The sequence below is a fragment of the Hypanus sabinus genome, chromosome 9 (assembly GCF_030144855.1).
Source record: "Hypanus sabinus isolate sHypSab1 chromosome 9, sHypSab1.hap1, whole genome shotgun sequence".
Taxonomy (NCBI): domain Eukaryota; kingdom Metazoa; phylum Chordata; class Chondrichthyes; order Myliobatiformes; family Dasyatidae; genus Hypanus; species Hypanus sabinus.
This window is the reverse complement of record NC_082714.1, coordinates 162,296,549-162,317,563: the sequence shown is the minus strand read 5'-3', so window position 1 is coordinate 162,317,563 and position 21,015 is coordinate 162,296,549. Positions and strand designations below refer to the sequence as shown.

Below are 21,015 nucleotides of genomic sequence, written 5' to 3'. Positions count from 1 at the left end.
CCGGTGTAGCCCATCTTCTTGGTGTATCTTTCCTCCCTCAGGGATGAGGTCTTTGGAGCTTCTGTTGGTGTTACCGTAGCACAGGGCTTTTGCTGGATGCGGTTGCTGGCCCCATGCCCAGCCCTCCTTGTTCGCAGTGGGGCTTGAGACTAATGGTCCATGGTGGAGTTGAGATTGTAGATGGGACTCAATGTAAAGTGGATGGTAGTGAAGATTCTGAATTGATTTTACTGAATAGCACCGTGTTTGCTGTTCTGGAGAAATGTATTTATGAAGCGACCAGTTTAACCCAACATGACCAAAAGGAGGTGGAAATGATTTATCAGTGGGAAAAAATTATATGCTGCTATTTGAGTGACCTGTCTGAATGATTAAGTGTTACCGTTACCCTGGAAACAACAAGATGCTGTGTTAGCTGTTTAGTATCTATCATCTGCCAATCACGCTGACAGGAGATGATGCTTGAAATTCTTAAGGAGGAATGTGTTCTATTCCAGAATCAGGTTTTAATATCACTGGCACATGTTGAGAAATTTGTTTTTGATTGGTATTGCTCTTAAACTATACTTGGTGGGGTGGGGGCATGCTAGTGTAGTGGTTAGTATATTGCTATGATAATGCCAGTGACCTGACTCTATAAGGAATTTATTATACATTCTCCCTGTGGCCACGTGGGTTTCCTCTAGGTGCTCCAGTTCCCTCCCACATTCTAAAGATGTATAGGTTAGTAGGTTGATTGGTCACGGAGGTGTAATTGGATGGCATGGGTCCGTTGGGCCAAAAGGCCTGTTACCATGCTGTGTCTCTAAGTATATAAAATACAGTGATTACTGTCAGTTCAGTACAGCATCAGAGTTTTGTCTATACGGACATAATAGTTAAAGTTTATTTGTCATGAATACAGCCAAACAAAACAGCATTAAACAGGAGAAAGTTTGCAGATGTTGGAAATCCAAAGCAACGCACACAAAATGCTGGAGGAACATGACAGGTCAGGCAGCATCTATGGAAATGAACAAAAGTTGACGTTTCAGGCCGAGAACCAAAACAGCATTAATGTCTTAAACACAGCGATACATTCCAAGGTACCTGAACTGAAAGTGGACAATAAGTCAGGACCTGCTGAATTATTGAAACTACACACAAAATTCTGGAGGAACTCAACAGGTTATGCAATATCTAGGGAATGGATAAAAAGTCAAATGTTTCAGTGAAGACCCTTCAACAGAATTCCTGATGCCAACGTACAATATGTAAATCTAATTCATGATTAATATAATTCCTCCCTTCTGCACAACCCATAGCCGTCCATTTTCTTTCATCCATGATCCTATCTAAATTACCCTAATGTATCTGGTTCTAGCACCATCCCTGAAGGGGTCCTGATGGAGGCACTAGGCCTGAAACATCGAGTCTGGATTTCCACCATCTTCAGAATCTCTTGTGCAATAAGATAAGAGAAGCTGTGTAATTTAATCATTGTTTCCATCTCCCCTTCGTTGTGTAGATGAGGAAACATCAGGTGCATACCCAGGTACTCTTTTAATATATTGAGGGTTTTGGCTTCTAATTCCGGCAGTGAGCTGCAGATGCTCCTATTGCAATCCTCAAAAACTTTTGTTAATCACATTCAGTCTCTGCCCCGCTTATTATCCTCCCTGCTAGGGGTACTGGGTCCTCCTATTCATCCTATTTTGGCCTCTCAGTTTTAGAACATGGAACAGTACAGCACAGTACAGTACAGGTCTTTTGGCCCATAATGAGCCGACTCGATAAACTATTCTAGGATTAATCTAACCTTTCCCTCCTACAGAGCCCTCAGTTTGCTATCATTCAATAGCCTATCTTTGACAAATGTCCCGATGTATTTGCCTATTCCATCATCCCAAGCAGAACATTCCACGTACCCATCACTGTCTGTGTTAGAAAAACTCTTACCTCTGACATTGCCTCCACTCTGGTATGAGCCATTGTTGCTGAGGGAAAATGCCTCTGGCTGTCCACTCTAATGTAGTTATGTACACCAATATCAAGTCACACCTCGTCCTCCTTCACTCGAAAGAGAACAGCTCAACCTATTTTCATAAAACATAGTAAATTTCCCCCTACCATCCTTCCTAAAAAAGTGAAGTGGCCAGAATTAAACACAATATTCTAAGTATGGTCTAACCAGAGATTTATAGAGCTGCAACATTGAACTCTTGAACTCAATCCCCTGACTAATGAAGGGTTTTCTACATCTTGATTAAACATCCCACTGATTGAAACAAAGCAGTCCCAGGCAATGTAGTCTTTGCATTTGGCTGAAGCTCACAGTCCTGTCAAATCTTTACAAATCTTTTCAACATCTTTTCTCCCGGATATAGCTGTACAAAGCTTCAATCCAAAGATTTCAGCAGCATTTAAAGGAAAAGTCTCTTAAATATCCCTAATCTATCTGTTCTAGTCTCACTCATGCTGAAGCTAGAAAACCAGCATAGTCATAGAGCACTGATGATGGCTGGATCTTTGCTTGTGAAGATCAGGAGGGAAGAAGAGTCCTCAGGAGCGACAGCACAATCGTTGGTGACTGTAGAGGCACCCCTTCTTGTCGCTGTATGAGGTTTCTCTTCACGCCTGCACTGCATAGGTTTATAGTGAGGATATGTGCATGGACCGATTCCACTCTTTAGCCCAGGGGACATTCCACAATGGCACAGTGAGCTGCGGCGATTGCAACGAACACAAGGCTGTAGGTTGAGTATTAGAGTTTTCCTTCTCTTAGACAGGCTGCCTGCCAAGCCTAATGAGTCCCATCTGCCCAGGTTTGGAATTGGAGTTGTCCTTCTCATAGGCTGGCTGCCAACCAAACTGATGCCCCCCAGTTATATACTCTCGGTCACGCCATGTCATAGCAAACTCAGTAATAACAGGCATGCCACCTGAAGGCATTACTATGGCAGTAGTGTAGGAGACGCCATATGCGAGTGACCTCCTGCATGGCAAGCCTAGCCGTAGTCTTGCAACAGTCACTACGTCTGGAAAGGAGAGGCTATGGAAGATGCTTCGCCATCCTTAAGTGAGTGGGACTTCCATCCCAGGGTTCACCCATTTCCCATGGAGCACTACATTGCAGAAACAGGCCCCTTGGCCCAGCTATTCTATGCTGAATTGTTATTCTGCCTAGTTCCATCCACCTGCACCTGGCCCATAACCCTCCACAACCCCTATGTAATTGTCCAGTCATCTGCTAAATGTTGCAGTTGAACCCGCATCCACCACTTCTACTGGCAGCTCGTTCCACATTCTCACCTCTCTCTGAGCAAAGAAGATTCCCTTAAATATTTCATCTTTCACCCTTAACCAATGACCTCTAGTTCTAATCTCACCCAACATGAAGCTGTAATGGTTCTTGGAGCAGCTAACGTACTGTTGCCTAGAACTTTGTGAGAAGATCAGGCACTGTGAGGGTGAGATATCGGCTGTACATTGAGAAGGAAAAGAGAGGGGACGATTAGAGGCAAGAGATCAGGTGATGATGAGAGATATCCAGGGCTGGTAACCCTAGGAGACCTCTGGCTGTGGCTCAAGGAGGATTTTCACTGTGGATATCTTGCTTTTCCAGGTTGTCTGGTGGTTCCCGACAGTGACCCCCATGTCAGGATCAGGAAGCAGAAGACCTTCAGCACCACGGAGGTAGGCAAGACCACCACTGGTACTGCTTGCAATGGTCTCAGTGAAGTGGACAATCTACAGTTGACTGATGGAGATCGTGAAGGAGGTTCAGAAGGATCTTGGGGTCCACATCTGTAGACCCTTCAAAGTTGCTGAGCAAGTTGATAGAGTGGTCAAGAAGGCATATGATGTGCTGGCCTTCATTAGTTGGGGGATTAAGTTCAAAAACCACGAGGTAATAAAACCCTGGTTCGACCATAAGACATAGGAGTAGAATTAGGTAATTTGGCCCATTGAGTCTGCTCCACCATTCAATAATGGCTGATTTTTTTTTCCCTTCTCAGCCCCACTCTCCAGCCTTCTTCCCATAACCTTTAATGCCGTGTCCAATCATGAATCTATCAAGCTCTGCCTTAAATACACCTGAGGGCGCGTCCTCTTGTCCTAGACTCTCCCACCATGGGAAATATCCTTTCCACGTCTACTCTGCTGAGGCCTTTCAACATTCAAAAGGTTTCAATGAGATCCTCCCTCATCCTTCTAAATTCCATCGAGTACAGACCTAGAGCCATCAAATGTTCCTCATATGATAACCCTTTCATTCCTGGAATCATCCTTGTGAACCTCCTCTGACCCCTTTTCAATGCCAGCACATCTTTTCTTAGATAAGGAACCCAAAACTCTTCACAATACTCATGGTGAAGCTCACCAGTGCCTTGAAAGGCCTCAGCATCATGTCCTTCCTGTTGTATTCCAGACCTCTTGAAATGAACCACAGACTCAACCTGCAAGTTAACCTTCAGGGTGTTCTGCACAAGGACTCCCAAGTCCCTCTGCATCTCATGTTTTTGGATTTTCACTCTGTTTAGAAAATAGTCCACACATTTATTTCTACTACCAAAGTGCATGACCATGCGTTTTCCAACATTGTATTTCATTTGCCACTTTCTTGCCCATTCTGCTAATCTGTCTAAGTCCTTCTGCAGCCCAGCTGTTTCCTCAACACTACCTGCCCCTCCTTCAATCTTCATCTCATCTGCAAACTTGGCCACAAAACTATCTATTCCATCAGCTAAGTAATTTATATACAGCATAAAAAGAAGCAGTCCCAACACTGACCCCTGCAGAACACCACTAGTCACTGGCAACCAACCAGACAAGGATCCTTTTATTCCCACTTGCTGCCTTCTACCAATCAGCCAATGGTCTAACCGTGCCAGTAACTTTCCAGTAATACCATGGGGTCTTAACTTAATAAGCAGTCTCATGTGTGGCACCTTGTCCTAGGCCTTCTGAAAGTCCAATATCCACTGCATCCCCTTTATCAATCCTACTTGTAATCTCCTCAAAGAATTCCAACAGGTTTGTCAGGCAAGATTTTCTCTAAGGAAACCAGGTTGACCTTGTCCTGTGTCACCAAGTAGTCCATAACCTCATCCTTAGCAATTGACTCCAACATCTTTCCAACCATTGAGGTCAGGCTAACTGGTCCATAATTTTCATTCTGTTGCCTCCCTCTTTTCCTGAAGAGTAGAGTGATAATTGAAATTTTCCAGTCCTCTGGCAGCTTGCCAGAATCCAATGGTTTTTGAAAGATCATTAATAACGCCTCCACAATCTCTACCGTGACCTCTTTCAGAACCCTAGCATGTAGTTCATCTGGTTCGAGTGACTTATGTACCCTTAGGTCTTTCAGCTTTTTGAGCACCTTCTCCCTTGTAATAGTAACTGCACTCACTTCTTTTCCCTCACACCTATCGACATCTGGCTCACTGCTAGTGTTTTCCACAGTGAAAACAGATGCAAAATACTCGTATAGTTCATCTGCCATCTCCTTGTTTCCTGCCATTATTTCTTAGGTCTCATTTTCTACCAGTCCTATATCCACTCTTATCTCCCTTTTATTTTGTACGTACTTGAAAAAGTTTTTACTATCCCCTTTGATATTCTTTGCTAGTTTATTTTCATGTTTAATCTTTTCCCTCCTATTGATTCTTTTCATTGTTCTCTATAGATTTTTAAAAGCTTCCCAATCCACTGTCTTTCTGCTAATTTTTGCTTTGTTGTATGCCCTCTCTTTTGCTTTCACATTAGCTTTGACTTCCCTTGTCAGCCACTGTTGTACTATTTGAGCAGCAGCAGCTCAATGCAATATATAATCTAGCAGAGAAAAATAATAATAAATAAACAAGTAAATCAATTACATATATTGAATAGATTTTTAAAAAATGTGCAAAAACAGAAATACTGTATATTTTTTAAAAAGTGAGGAAGTGTCCAAAGCTTCAATGTCCATTTAGGAATTGGATGGCAGAGGGGAAGAAGCTGTTACTGAATCGCTGAGTGTGTGTCTTAAGGCTTCTGTACCTCCTACCTGATGGTAACAGTGAGAAAAGGGCATAATGACAAACTGCTCAAAAAAGCCATCTCGTAGGCATTCAACAAACTCGCTTTCTTGAAATCAATTACCAATCTGATTTTCCCAATTGACTTGCATGTTGAAATCTTCCATGACAATCATAACATTAAACCGCACTTAGAATATTGTGTTCCATTCTGGTCACCTCATTGTCTGACCCATTGGCTTTCATCAGTCAGGTTACCGACTATATGTTTTGCAGTTGTAAAAAATATTGGTGAGGCTACACTTGGGGTATTGTGTGCAGTTATAGGAAAGAGGTTATTAAGCTGAAAAGGGTGCAAAGATTTGTGAGAATTTTGCCAGTACTCAAAGGCCTGAATTATACAAAGAGGTTGGGCAGGCTAGGACCTTATTCCTTGAAGTGTAGGAGACAAAGCTGTGACCTTGCACAGGACTGTATAGCGTGGGTGGGAGGGTGGAAAGGACATTGTTTTGTTGCTTGTTGTATTCTGTGATGTTCTGTGGACATACTCTGTTGGTGCCAGAGTGGGTGGTAACACTTGTGGGTTGTTCCCAACACATCCTTACATTGTTAATGCAAACAATGCATTTCACTGTATGTTTTGATGTGCTCATGATAAAGAAAGAAATAAATCTACAAATGAATTGCTCATAGATAAACAAAGTTAAGTCATTAGGTAAATACTATAGGATACAGTACAAATTATTTGGTGACACTTCAGATGCGATGAGGTAGGGAGATCTGAAGCCTGCTGGGGGAAGAAGCTCTTTACCATCTTGAACCAGTTTATCTTTATGCATCATGGTCTCTTGCTTGATGGTAGAAAGTCAAAGAGGATGTTGGATGGTTGGGTAGGATCCTTGATAACACTAAGGGCCCTGCATATGCAGTGCTCCTGATAACTGTCCCCAGTGGATGGTAGAGAGACCCCTATAATCCTCTGCTTTTCTCTCAGTCCTCTGTAGGGAGTGTTAGTCTGATGCTCGGCTGCTCCCATACCAGGTGAAGATGCAGCTTGTTGGGACAATCTCAATGGCTTCATTTCATGTCTCTACCTCGAGGTTTTGTCAGTGGTTTCCTGTTACCATAGTAACACAATCCATATCAATGTTTACTAGTTATTTAGTCCTCACTGTTCTTTCCCTTACAACAGAAAGGTTTAGAGGTATATTGGCCAAACATGGGCATCTTGTTGCATGGACGGGTTGTGCCGAAGGGCTCATAACTCTATGAATCATTTTGTGTTATTTTTGTGTAATCTGCAAGTTTGGGGTGTAGCAGTTAGTGTAACACTTCTACAGTGTAATTTCTCTCCATGTCCATGTGAGTTTCCTCTGGGTGCTACGGTTTCCTCCCACAGTCCAAGGACGTACGGGTGGATAGGTTCATTGGCCACATGGCTGTAATTGGGCCAGAAGGGCCTGTTACTGTGCTGTAGCTCTAAATAAAATAAGGTTGGTGAGTTTTGGTTCAGCTTATTTAATTTTTTATTTAGAGATATTGAGTGGAGTAGGCCGCCCCCAGCAACCCCTTATTCAACCCTAGCCTAATCATGGGACAATTTACAATGAGCAATTATCCTACCAGCCAGTACATCTTTGGACTGTGGGAGGAAACCAGTGCAGCCGAAGCAAACCCACACATTCCACGGAGAGGAGGCACAGACTCCAGACAGAGGACGCTGGAATTGAACTCTGAACTCCGATGTATCAAGTTGCACCCAGTATTTTGTGGTATTTTTGTGTAAGCTGCAAGTTTGAGGCGAAACAGTAATGTACAGTTAACGTAACACTACTACAGCACCAGTGACCCGGGTTCATTTCCCACCGCTGTCTCCATGTCTGCTTGGGTTTCCTCCTGCTGTCCACTGATGTACGGGTTAGGAGGTTAATTGGTCACATGGGTGTGGTTGGCAGTGGCCCAGAAGGACCTGTTACCATGCTGTATCTCTAAATCTAAATCTTCTGATGGTCGTCTCTCCCCTACATCCAGTCGGGGCCTCCACGGAAGAAGAGGCTTCTCCTCCCTGTTTAAGGCGGCGTTGGCCCCTGCGTCGGCGCCGCACGAGACACAGCCCCTGCTCCGGCCCTCCAGACGCAGCTCCCCGCCTGTTGGCCCACGAGACGCCTGCACCGCATCTTCCCTCAGCAGCAGCAGCAACTCCGGTTCCTACAAGGGCAGTGACAGCAGCCCCACACCCAGGTAAGCGGGAGGGGCACCGCTCAACCCCTCCAACAGGGCAGTTCACCCACCACCCATGCAGCTGCTTTCTGCAGGTATGGGTCAAAGCAGACGCAATAAATGCATTGCATAGGCTGCAGCTGGTGCGCAGATAGGCAGCTGCCATATCTCCTGGGCACTTCTGTAGTTCTCGATTCAGAATCAAGTCAAATCCCACTGAGGGATTCTGATCGGACTGTAAGAGATTAGCTTTATTTGTCACATGTACGTTGAAACATACAGTGAAATGCATTGTTTGTGTCCGTGTCCAACAGAGTCTGATGATCTTGCTCGAAGCAGACCATGTGTCGCCATGAACTCAGCAGGTGAACTGCCCTGTTTGGCACCAACATAGCAAGCCCACAACTCACTAACCCTAACCTGTACATCTTTAGAACTTGCGAGGAAACCAGAGCACCCAAAGGAACCCTACATAATCACAGGGAGAACACACAAACTTGCTTACAGAGGATGCTGGAATTGAACTCCGAACGCCTGACACCCCGAGCTGTAAAAGCATTGTGCTGACCACTACATTACCGTGGTGGCCTAATCTTGCTGCATCTTTGAACTTACAATTCAAAGTCCTTGACCCATAGCTCCACCTGCATCAAACTGAATAAGCGAGTGGGTGACCTCAAGGGCATTGAGGTGGCACCTGCCCCCTCCCACCACTCCCTGCCCTTTGGGATGGACTGTCCATTAGAAGGTCTCAGCTTCTCAGCCTGGCCTGGGCCATCACTGGGCACAAGGGAACTGCCTGCGGGCCCAGGCCCCCAGCAGGTCACCCTTTGGGACCAGGGCATCCACACTGACCATATCACCCAACGACCCAACCTGAAGGTCTTTCCTAGGAGAGTGCTGAGGTCCGATGCCAGCAGCCTTACCTCGGAGGAGGAGGCCCTGAGAACCTGGGCCAACCAAATGACCCTGGATAAGAGGCTGATTGATAGGCAGTTATAGGGGTCAGTAAGTTAATTGGCTGCTGGAACTTATTTCTCATGTGTAGCTGAGTGAAAGAATCTGGGGTGAGTTCTTGGAAACATTTGTTCTTTCATTCATTTATTTACTTGGGATACAGTGCAGAAATCTCCCGATTTAACCCGAGCCTAATCATGGGACAATTTACAATTACCAGTTAACCTACTAACCAGTACTTGTTTTTGGATGGGAGGAAACTGGCTCACCGGGAGAAAACCCACACATTCCACAGGGAGGACATACAAACTCCTTACAGATGATGCCGGGGGTGATCTCCGAACTCGTGACACCCCAAGATGTAATAGCATCATTCTGCTACTGTGGTGCCCTAATATGGAAAGTAAATGTTACAGGAAAGAACGACTGCCCTCTTCTATCAGATTCCTTTATCTTCAGCCCTTTACTTCTTCCACATTTCACCTCCCAGCTTCGCACTTCATTCTCCCTGCTGTCCTCACCCACTTTCCCCTCACCTAATCTCACCTGTCACCTTCCAGCTTCTTCCACCTTTTCCAGTCCTGCAGAATGGTCTCGGCTTGAAAGGTCAGCTGCTTGTTCCTCTCCATGGCTGCTCCCTGACCTGCTGAGTTCCTCCAGCATTTTGTGTGTGTGGTCCTGGATTTCCTGCATCAGCAGAATCTCTTTTTTAAAACCTTTGCAGCCTGCTTCCCGATCTCACAGTTTTTTTTCTGAACTCCCCTGGCAGACGATCCAGTAAGTATTCATCCTGCAGTGAGAATCACGGCATCAAACCCCCAAGCCCGGAGCAGTACCTGACACCACTACAGCAAAAGGAGGTCTGCATCCGACACCTGAGGGCAAAGCTGAAAGAGACAGAGGAGAGGCTGGATGAGAGGTACTGTTTGGAGGGCCACAGCTGGGACACATCCTGGAACACATGGCTAATGGCAGGATCCTTAGCATTGTAGAGGAACAGAGGGATCTTGGGTCCACATCCAAAGTTGCCAAGCAAATTGATAGGGTTGTTTAGAAGCCATATAGTATTGTGCAAAAGTCTTGGGGGGGGTGGGGGAGGGAGTGTGTGTGTGTACTTTTGTGCAGTACTGTATTTGTCAACATGGAGTGAAGAGTGAGTTTGTAGATCTGGTTTTGCAAAGGATGTTGGGAATGGCAAGGGTGGCGTGTGGGTCAGGAGGCAGAGAAAGAATGCTAGGGGTGGGATGGCATGGGTGCAGGTACACCCAACCCTGATACACCAGGCAAGGTCATAAGATTCCAAACAATTAGTTTATTGAGCATTAAGGAATGTCTCTTTGGTGCTTCCCACTCCCTCCCCTCTCCCTGCCCCCTTCCCACTCTCAGCCCACAATAGTGACTCCATATCAGAATTAGGTTTATCATCACTCACAGATGTTATAAAATTTGCTTTTTTTGTGGCAGCAGTACAATGAAATTCATAAAAATACTACAGTGCTGTACTGTGCAAAAGTCTTAGGCACTCTAGCTATATATACATATGTGCCTAAGACTTTTGCACAGTACTGTATATTGTGTTGGCCTTCATTAATTGGAGGATTGAGTTAAAGAAGTGTGAGAGAAATGTTACATCTCTATAAAACTCTGGTTAGACCACACTTGGAGCATTATGTTCCATCTGGTCACCTCATTGTAGGAAGGATGTAGAAGCTTTACAGAAGGTGCAGAGGAGATTTAGCAGGGTGCTGCCCGGATTGGAGAGCATGTCTTATGTGGATAGGTTGAGAGAATTAGGGCTTTTCTGTTTGGAGTGAAGGAGGATGAGAGATGACTTCAATGAAGTTCATAAGAGCCTTTCTCCCTGGGCAGCCTTGGTCGAGGATATATCCTTTAAGGAGATTGGAGGAAAGAGTAGAGGAGATGTCAAGGGTAGATTTTTTACACGGAGAGTCATAAGTGCCTAGAAGCATGAGCCTTCGGACCCAAACCATCAGGTTTAGGAACAGTTATTACCTTCAGCTACCAGGCTCCTGAACTGGAGGGGATAGCTTTACTCACCACAACTCTGAACTGATTCTATGACCTACAGACTCACTTTCAAGGACTTTACAGCTCATGTTCTCAGGATTATTTATTTGCACATTTTTCTTCTTTTGTACATTGGTTAGTTTGTTAATGTATCATGTTTAGCAAATTATGTTGTATTTAAAGAAAATGGAAGGCTATGTAGGAGGGAAGCGTAAGATTAATCTTGGAGAAAGTTAAAACTTCTCCAGCCTCAACTCTGAATTAATTCCACCACCTATGGACTAAATGCCAAGGACTCAACAAGTCATGTTCTCAGTATTATTTATCTATTTATTGATTTTTTTGTGTATGTGCAGTTTGTCTTCTTTTGCACATTGGTTATTTGTTAGTGTCCCTGTGCAATTTTTCATTGATTCTACTGTATTTCTTTGTTCTATTGTGAATGCTTGCAGGAAGTTGAATCTCAGTGAGATTTACAGGAAGATGTTTCCTGCTTGGCATTGCGGCCTGCCACACCTCCAACAGTGCCCTTAGGTCAGCTGCAGGGTCATCAGCCAAGGACCACCATTCATGATAGTACTGGTACTTTGATAAGGAAGTTACTTTGAACTTTGAAAAGGTCGGCACAGTCTTGTGGGCCAAAGGGCCTGTACAGTGTTCTATGTTCTATTTCTTTATTTCTTTGTGAATGCCTGCAATAGAATGAATCTCAAAGTACTTTGATAATTAATTTTCTTTGAACTTTGAAAACTTTGAAATAAATGTATTATCAAAGTACGTATATATCACTGTATACTTTGAGTGTCAGGCTGAGGGGATGCATACAGTCGGTGATGGGCAACTGATGGGGTGTCCTGTGGGTTTGACAGGGGCATCGAGGTGGAGGACCTGAAGATGCAGTTGTCACGGATGCAGGAGGACTGGATCGAGGAAGAATGCCACCGCGTGGAGGCCCAGCTGTCACTGAAGGAGGCCAGGAAGGAGATCAAACAGCTGAAGCAGGTGATCGAGACAGTGAAGAACAACTTAGTGGAGAAAGACAAGGGCATCCAGAAGTACTTCATTGACATCAACATTCAGAACAAGAAACTGGAGACCTTGCTGCAGAGTATGGAGTTGGCCCAGGATGGGGCCTCTCAGTCCACCTCTGGCTCCCCGGCCAAATCCCTGACCCGAAGCTCGACCTACACCAAGCTGAGTGAGCGGGTGGCTGACCTCCAGACCGCTGAGGGTTTCCCGGCTCCTCACCACAGCTCCCTGGCCTCCGGGATGGATCGTACCCTGGAGGGTCTTAGTTTTTCGGTCCGGCCTGGGGCATTGTTGGGCCAGGAGCCCGAGGAAGCGGCCTGCAGGCCTGGCCCCCAGCAGGTTGCCCTTCGGGACCAGAGTGTCCAGACTGACCACGCCACCTGCCAACCCGACCTGGAGGTCATCGCCGAGAAGGTGCTGAAGTCCGGTGCCTGCAGCCCGTGTAGCCTCACCTCGGAAGGAGAGGCTCCGGAGATCCTCCCTGGCCAGCAGACGCCGGGCACGAGGCTGGTTGATAGGCAGTCAGCCACAGGGGGGCTGGTGGAGATCTCGGGCCAGGCAGTGCCGGTGGAATCTGATGGCTGGCTGACCCACTGGAGCCACCACTACATTGTGGACCTGCTGGCGGTGACTATTCCGGCCGTCCCCACCCTTGCTTGGATCTTCAGCACTCAGCAGGGTAGTTCTCAGCCCCTCTACAACATCGGCATGCTGCTGCGTTGCTGCTGTGTCATCGCTCTACATTCCTTGCGCCGACTGAACAACAGTCCACCTTCACCTCGCTGTCCCCGTTTCCCATCCTAGCTCTACCTCACCTCTGTCCCAGCTTCACCCTGTTGTCCACCTGACCCCCCCATCACTGACCCATCATAGATCCCACCCTTCATTTTATAGAGATACAGGCCCTTCCAGCCCATTGCGCCCACGCTGGTCAATTACACCCTTGTGATGAAATAACCTACTCACCTGCACGTCTTTGGACTGTGGGAGGAAACTGGAGCCCCTGGACAAAGCCATGTGGTCATGGGGAAAATATTCAAACTTCTTACAGACAGTCGCAGGAATCGATCCCAGGTTACTACTCTGCCCCAACCATAGACCTCCCCTGGGTCCCTTTCATTTTCCCTTCTCTGGCATCCCCTCCCTATTCCTTACCCTAACTTGTCCCACTGGGTTCCCTATCCCAGTCCCCAGCCGTCTCCCCAGTCCCAGATGGTCATGATCAAATGGCAAGGCAGAATTGATGGGCCGAGTGAACCATCAGCTCCGATGTCTTATAGGATCTCTATCATTGCCTATCCAAGCTCAGTAGCTCTTCTTGATGTCCCGCCATCATCTAAAACCCCTTGACACTCATTCCAGCACACACCAACATTATCTCCCCACCCTTCCAAACAGTACCCCCCACTCCAATCCTCATTCACCTTCTCCATTATTTCAGAAACAATTTCATACCATTCCCATGCTCTGATCTGGCCCCTTTGTATAAACATTAACAATTCATTCATACGCCCAAATATATAGAAATATGTGTAAATATATATATGTATATATAATAGAGATAAATAACTAATCTAAAGTGTCTAATGGATCTTATCATCACAAAACTCTTGTGACCATTTCCATCAGAGTTCATTGTTATAATTAGTCAAAGACAATTCATCAAAGCATTTTTAATACGTTTCTGTCAATAACACATCTACAAACTGGCACCTTCACTCCGTTAATGCACTGGATCAGTTGCTGGCACTTGTTCCCTGTCATCTGGTGCCGATCTTCAATGATCCCTTTTAACCATGATCGATATCTGATTGTAGTTTGTAGACAATCTCTTCCCACCCTTTTTGTGGCGACAACCATATTTATATATTTATCGATTGTTTGCACATTTTTAACAACTTTACCTTTGTGACATGTTTGCACTTTGCTGTGTTGCTTCTGGGAGGTGGAAGAGCAGGGTTTTTGTACTCCCAGCTGCAAGATCAGACTTGCTGTGAATCATCGCTGTGGTAAACCTGCCAATCTACTCAAGAAAGGAGATGGAATTCCTCCCACAATATATCTCAATCCAAAGCAATCTCTGGGCTCCTTCCTTGGCTCTGGCAAGCAGCCAGTGGTAGACTCGTGGCTTCTTATCACGGGAATGGTTTGAGGCTTGACAAAGATTCAGATGCAGATTAATTTTTCACATGCACAGGTTTCTTATCCACTGCTAAATCAGAATGTTGGATTACATTCACTGGGCTTGTTCTCTTGGGACATGAGAGACTACAGATGCTGCAATACAGAGCAGGACACAAAATGCCGGTGTTTGTGGACAGAAATGGACAGCTGATGTTTTGGGTCAACTGTCCTTTGTAGATGTTGCCTAACCTACGGAGTTTCTCCAGCATTCTGTGCAATGTTTTGTATTCCTGGGAATATGCAGGAAGTGTTTTAAACTATAATAAAATCTCATAGGTCTACAGCACAGAAACAGACCCTTTGGCCCATCTGGTTCATGACAAAAAACTGTTATTCTGCCTAGTCCCTTTGATGCCCACCTGGACCATAGCTTTCCTACCCCTGTCATCCATATACATCCAGAATTCTCTTAAAAGCTGCAATCAAACCTTCATCCACCACTTCTGCTGGCAACTCTCATCACTCTCTATGTGAAGAAGTTCCCTGTTGGATTCCCCTTAAATATTTTATCTTGCACCTTTAACCGATGACCTTTAGTTCTAGTCTCACCCAACTTCAGTAGAAAAAGCCTGCCTATCTATGCCCCTCATAATTTCATATAGCTCTATCAACTCTCCCCTCATTCTTCTACACTCTAGGGAATAAAGTCCTAACCTATTCAACCTTTCCCTATAACTGAGGACTTAAGCTCTGTCAACGTTGTTGTAAATTTTCTCTACACTCTTTCAACCTTATTTACATCTTTCCTGTAGGTAGGTGACCAAGACTGCACACAATACTCCAAATTAGGCCTCACCAATGTTCTAACCAACTTCAGAGTAACATCCTAACTCCTGTACTCAATACTCTGATCTGTGAAGGCAAGTTTACCAACCCTTGCTAACAGGTCAAAAGTGGTCAGGGAGCAGTAAGTCATGTGATCATTCAGCTTTGATACCCTTGCCCAAGTCAATTAATTTACCCTTGGTGAGGATCCATTCCTTGTTTGGGAGATTTAGCTCATGGGTAGAAATCATTTAAGACCCATGGAAATGGAATTGAGATGGATTCTGTAGGTAAGATTGGAAAGAATGGATTATCAGACTTTTTAATGAAAGTCTTAAATAGTTGGGGTGGTGGGGTGGAGATATGTCTCTACCAAAGGAGGTGTAGGACATTCCTTCCCTCTGCTAGCCTACCCTTGGGCAAGGTGTAGCACCTGTTTAGCACCCCACCCCCTCCTCTGATGAGGCTCACATGAAGCCACAGGAGCAGGTGGTGGATGGATATATGAGCAGCTGGTGTGTATCACAAGTCTTGGTTATATGACCACTGGCTAAAAATCTGCTCCTATGTCTTATGGTCTTGAGTACTCTTAGTTTAGGGGTAGAATTTCCCAACATTCTGTCCTGATGAAGGGTCTCGGCCCAAAACATTGGCTCTTTATTCCTCTCCATAGATGCTGCTTGACGTTTTGAGTTCCTCCTACATTTTATGTGTGCTGCTCTGGATTTCCAGCATCTCCAGAATCTCGTGTTTAAAATTTTCTGATGGGTTGTTTATAAATGTTCAGAGAGAAATCAATATACCACTGTTTAAAATTGCATTTTCACTAATACAGCATTATATTTCTAATTCTTTTTGTGGGATGTCGGAAGGATAGCATTTTTGCACCATCTCCCTGATGTCCTTGACAGAGGATCACAGCGACCCATTGGCATTGGTTGTGGTGACGGTGCCATGTATTGAAATATTGAAACATTCACCACAGTAGAACGTTGACACCTGGTCAGATGAGGGTGGCAAGTAGCTTCGAGGGGAGGATGTGTCCTTAGAAGTTGAATGTGTTCTTCACTTCCTCAATCCTAGTGGACATGCTCAAATGTTGAGATCTTCCTTTGTTAACTTGGTGCCTGGTCTGGGAGGCTAGAGAACTGGCCAGAAGAGTGATCATAACATTTGGTAATGTCTTTGTTTTGTGTTTGGTTGAGTCTTGTTTATTACGTGTGTGTGCGTGTGTGTGTGTGTCAATGTTCCCTCTATTTTTTTTCCAGCTGTGAACAGGAAATTTTTACGCGGCCTGAGAACTGCACGGCACTTTAAATGCTTTTTTTGTAATATGCATACTATGAATATTCAGAATGAGAATTGAAAAATCACATGCTTTTGATTTTATTAATTGAAGAGTATAATGAAATACAGTACTACTATCCTTTCCTGTCAGATTCCTTCTTCTCCAGCCCTTGACCTTTCCCACCTAACTGGCTTTATATATCATCTTTCATCTAGCCTCCTTCCCCTACCCCCATCTTTTTTATTCTAGCATCTTTCCCCTTCCTCCTTATTCCTAGAGAAGGGTCTCTGCCCAAAACATTGACTATCTATCATTTCAGTAGATACTGCCTGACATGCTAAGTTTCTCCAGCATTTTGTGTGTTGCTTTGGATTTTCAGCACCTGCAGACTTTCTCGTGTTTATAAAGAAAATCTTGCGTTTCATAAACTTTTAAACTTAGATGGTGTCGGTGCTCAGCAGGCGTTGGTTTATTAACAGTGAGATACTAACTTCCATACTGTGTTTATTGTTACAATTTGTAACAGTGCTGTAACTTGAAACACAATGTAAATACGTTGAAGCTCTAAAATGTTTCAAAGTAAATGTGGTATGTTTATTTAGAAAATTTATGGATTGTATTGATTAATACATAATTACAGGATGTTTCACAATTATATCAACATAAATTTCAAAATTATATGAACATAATTTCAAATCTAGATTAACATTATTCAAAAGAAAATTCCAGCTGCATGGTAACAAAGGCTATGTGCGTGGGAGAATTTCAGATACTGCATGGCTGCACACTCATGCAGCTTAGAGGGAACAGTAGTGTGTGTGTGTCATTGTGTGTTTCTATGTGTGTGCACACAAGAAACTGGGTGCCAGCTGTTGTTGAAGGTTTCTATGAAGCAGTCTAACACTGAACCCAGTGCAGTCTGACAGATAACTGAGGGGCTTCATCGCTGTTACTGTCTTATCACTTGTACCACTGACTCTGTAGCATTGAGTATCCTGTACCTGAAATAAACACCTGAAACCTCTAGGCTCCTTGTCTAAGTGGTGCAGAGACAAAAACATCAAGGTATGTGAAATATTGTCAGGAAACACTAAGTATATGGTGAACCTTACCTTGGGAGAGGAGCTGTTAACCCAATGATGTTCAAGATGTTAATCCTTTTTATTCTTGCTTCAGAAGGTGTAAGTGTTGAGAGCTTGCCCCACAGCTTCAAGGGGAGCTTCTACCTTGCTGTTATAAAATGCAGGACATTTTGCAGTTGCTGAAAATCTAGAACAACACATACAAAATGTTGGAAGACTTCAGAAGGTCAGAAAACATCAGTCCTGATGAGTCTCTGCACAAAATGTTGATTGTCATTCCCCTTCATAGAAGTTGCCTGATCTGTTGAGTTCCGCCAGCAGTGTTTTGTGTGTTCTCAAGATTTCCAGCATCTTCAGAATCTCTTGTGTTTATGATCTGCTGTTTCAATGCAAAGTCTTTTCAAGGTACTGTTTGGCTGTTCTGGAGAAGTTTAAATTTTCCTTCTTCTCCTCTACCTTATTATTCTGGCTTCTTCTTCCCACTTCCTTTCCAGTCTTGATGAAGGATCTTGGTGCAGTGTCAGCTGATTTATTTTTCCCCTCCATAGATGCTGCCTGGCCTACTGAGTTCCTCCAGCATGATGCATGTTTTGCTCAAGATTTCTAGCACCTACAGAATCTGTTATGGCTCCTCGCATTTAATCTATTATCCTCTTAACACCTCACTATTTCAGACCCTAAATAAGACCATAGGGCATAGGAGTAGAATTAGGCCATTTGGTTCATTGAGTCTGCTCCATCACTCAATCTCATTTAATTTATTATCCTCTCAACCCCATTCTCATGCCTTCTCCCTGTAACCTTTGACACCCTGACTAATGAAGAAGCTATCAGCCTCTGCTTTAAATATACCCAATGACTTGGCTTCCACAGCCGCTTGTGGCAGTGGATTCCACAGATTCACCACTCTCGACTAAGGAGATTCCTCCTCATCTCTGTTCTAAAGGGACATCCTTAAATTTTGAAGTTGTGCCCTCTGGTCCGAGACTCCCCTACTATGGGATGAGGAGTAAATTCTTTTGCCCAAGGGTGGTGATTGACAAGGACATAAAGGGTAATGGGAGAAGACAGGAGAATGGGGTTGAGCAGGATAATAAATCAGCCATGATGGAATGATGAAGCACTTGATGGGCCAAATGGCCTAATTCTGCTCCTGTTTCTTAAGGTCTAAGAGAGTGAATTTTGGAATTAATATGAGCAATATAGTCAGGAAAACTGATTAGATTGATTCCATAAGGTGCCACATAATCAGTTATTACATGGCATTTTTGTCTACACTCTTATAACTTGGATTGGAACCGCTATACAGACAAAATAATGCTGCAGCTAAGCCTTATGGTCTTCACCAGAGTGGGCTTTGTTGTGGACAATGTGTTAAAGTAATGCTCAGTGTTATGGGAAGCACAGCAGTTAGTGTCACACTTACAGCGCCGGTGATTTGGGCTCAATTCCTGTCAGTAAGGAGTTTCATGGTCTCCCTGTGACTCTGCGGGTTTCCTCCACATTCCAAAGACGTACGGTTAGAGTGAGTGAGTTGTGGGCATGTTGCATTGGTGCCTGAGCATGGTGAAGCTTGTGGGCTGCCCTCAGCACAATCCTTGGAAAATGTGGGTTGTTGATGCAAAACGATGCATTTCACTGTGAGTTTCTATGTGCACGTGACAAATAAAGCTATTTTTCTTTGTGTCTCACTGATCAATCTGTGGTTGAAGAGATTCGGAAACAGGCAGACAGTTACACTCAGCTAAACTGGAAGCAGAGTATATGCTCATCCTGTCAATGTGACAGTACTCTGAGGTTAAAAATCAGTTTCCTGTCTGTGGATGAAGAAAAGTCTGCCTCTCAGTGTTAAAGAGACTGAGTTTCTCTAAAGGTTTATCCTTAAACCAACCTCAACACGACAAGTTAGCACAATGCTGCTTGTGGGAGCTGTGTGTAAGCTGGTCGCCCTACCTCATTACAGCAGCAGTTTTACACTGTTAGTGATCAAGGGCTCTGAGAGAAACCCAAGAACACCACTTTGTAAAGAGTGTTATTCTTTATGGCCAACTTCTAGCTTCAAAGTTTGTCACCAGCCTTTTGAGAGGACTAGAATATTCTGCTCCTAAACCTACGGTGTAAGATGGTGCACAAGGTAAGGGGATATCACAAGGTGCCACATGAATCATATATATGTATTTATTTTTATTTATTGAGATACAGTGTGGTGGAACATGCCCTTCAAGCTGTATTGCCCAGCAATAACCCGATTTAACCCTTGCCTAATCACAGGACAAATTAACCTACGGATAAGTCTTTGGATTGTGGGAGGAAATTGGAGTCCCAGAGGAAACCCGTGTGGTCACAGGGAGAATGTACAAACTCCTTAGAGGCAGTGGCGGGAATTGAACCCAGGTCTCCTGTACTCTAAAGCATTGTGGTAACCACTACACCAGCAGCACTAGTGCCTTTGTCTTCACCAGTTTATAGCTTGGATTGGAACTGCTATGCAGACAAAATAATAGCAAACTTCTGTATATTTGTATGATTTTACTGATTAACCTGATGATCGTTCTGTTGAAGGGTCTCAGCCCGAAATGTCAATTGTTTATTCATTTCCATAGATGCTGCCTGACTTGCTGAGTTCCTCCAGCATTGTGTGTGTGTTACTCTGGATTTCCAGCATCTGCAGAGTCTCTTGTGTTTATGATTAACATTCTGCTTTTTAACTACATTTAAACGTTACATGGAAACAGGAACAGCATTTCACATGCGGAGATCCGGAATCCTTTGCCAAGAATTAGTTTTTGGTGTGAGAGGATCAGTCAGCTTGGACAGGTATAGAAGAGGCCTGTGTGCAGTTTCTACTGAGTGCTGTGAGCCATTTCCCCCTGCCTTGCTGCTGGAACAGGCAAGTTTGTAAATGAATTGATTCCCTTTCAGTTATTGCTTCGGTTGGACCCTTTAACTTCCAAAACAGAAATCCTAAAGGTCAGTTCAAATGGCCAGTTGCTGGGCCTGTGACTTCAGCTATCAGGCAGTTTGCATCACCGTTGATCATAGTTCAAATTGTGTTATCTGATTGTGTTCCTTTTTAACTAACAAATGTCATTGGTTTACAACAGCAGTTCCCAACCTGGAGTCCACAAACCCCTTGCTTAATGTCCATGGCCCAAGAAAGTTTGCAAACCCCTGGTTTACAATATGCAACATTCCACTTTAGTAAAATTAAGAGTTGTTAACCATTCTTGTTGGTTATTGATATTTGGAATATACTGGCATGGAAACACCAATGTCCAGGAACACAAAAGTCTACAGGAAGTGGTGGATGCAGCCCGGTCCATCACAGGTAAGGCTCTCCCCACCATTGAGCACATCTATAAGGAGCATTGCCACAGGAAAGCAGCATCCATCATCAAGGACCCCCACGATCTTGGCCATGCTCTCTTCTGCCTAATACCATCAGGTACGAGGTACAGGAGCA

The 21,015-nt window shown here is 44.4% G+C and overlaps 1 protein-coding gene across 7 annotated transcripts in view; it reads left to right on the top strand.

Annotated features, from left to right (window-relative positions):
• Positions 1-20,990, top strand: part of LOC132399988 (syntaphilin-like) — a 62,792-nt gene extending 41,802 nt beyond the window's left edge. For 6 of the 7 annotated variants that reach the window (XM_059980999.1, XM_059981000.1, XM_059981001.1 and 3 more), the window contains 4 exons: positions 3,605-3,675; positions 8,031-8,240; positions 9,946-10,095; positions 12,074-20,990. In XM_059980999.1, coding sequence (XP_059836982.1) covers positions 3,635-3,675; positions 8,031-8,240; positions 9,946-10,095; positions 12,074-13,037 — 1,365 coding nt within the window. In that variant the 5' untranslated portion in view covers positions 3,605-3,634 and the 3' untranslated portion in view covers positions 13,038-20,990. The remainder of the gene's footprint in view (positions 1-3,604; positions 3,676-8,030; positions 8,241-9,945; positions 10,096-12,073) is intronic. The other variant, XM_059981005.1, reaches the window with a different exon arrangement.
• The last annotated feature ends 25 nt before the right edge of the window (positions 20,991-21,015 follow it).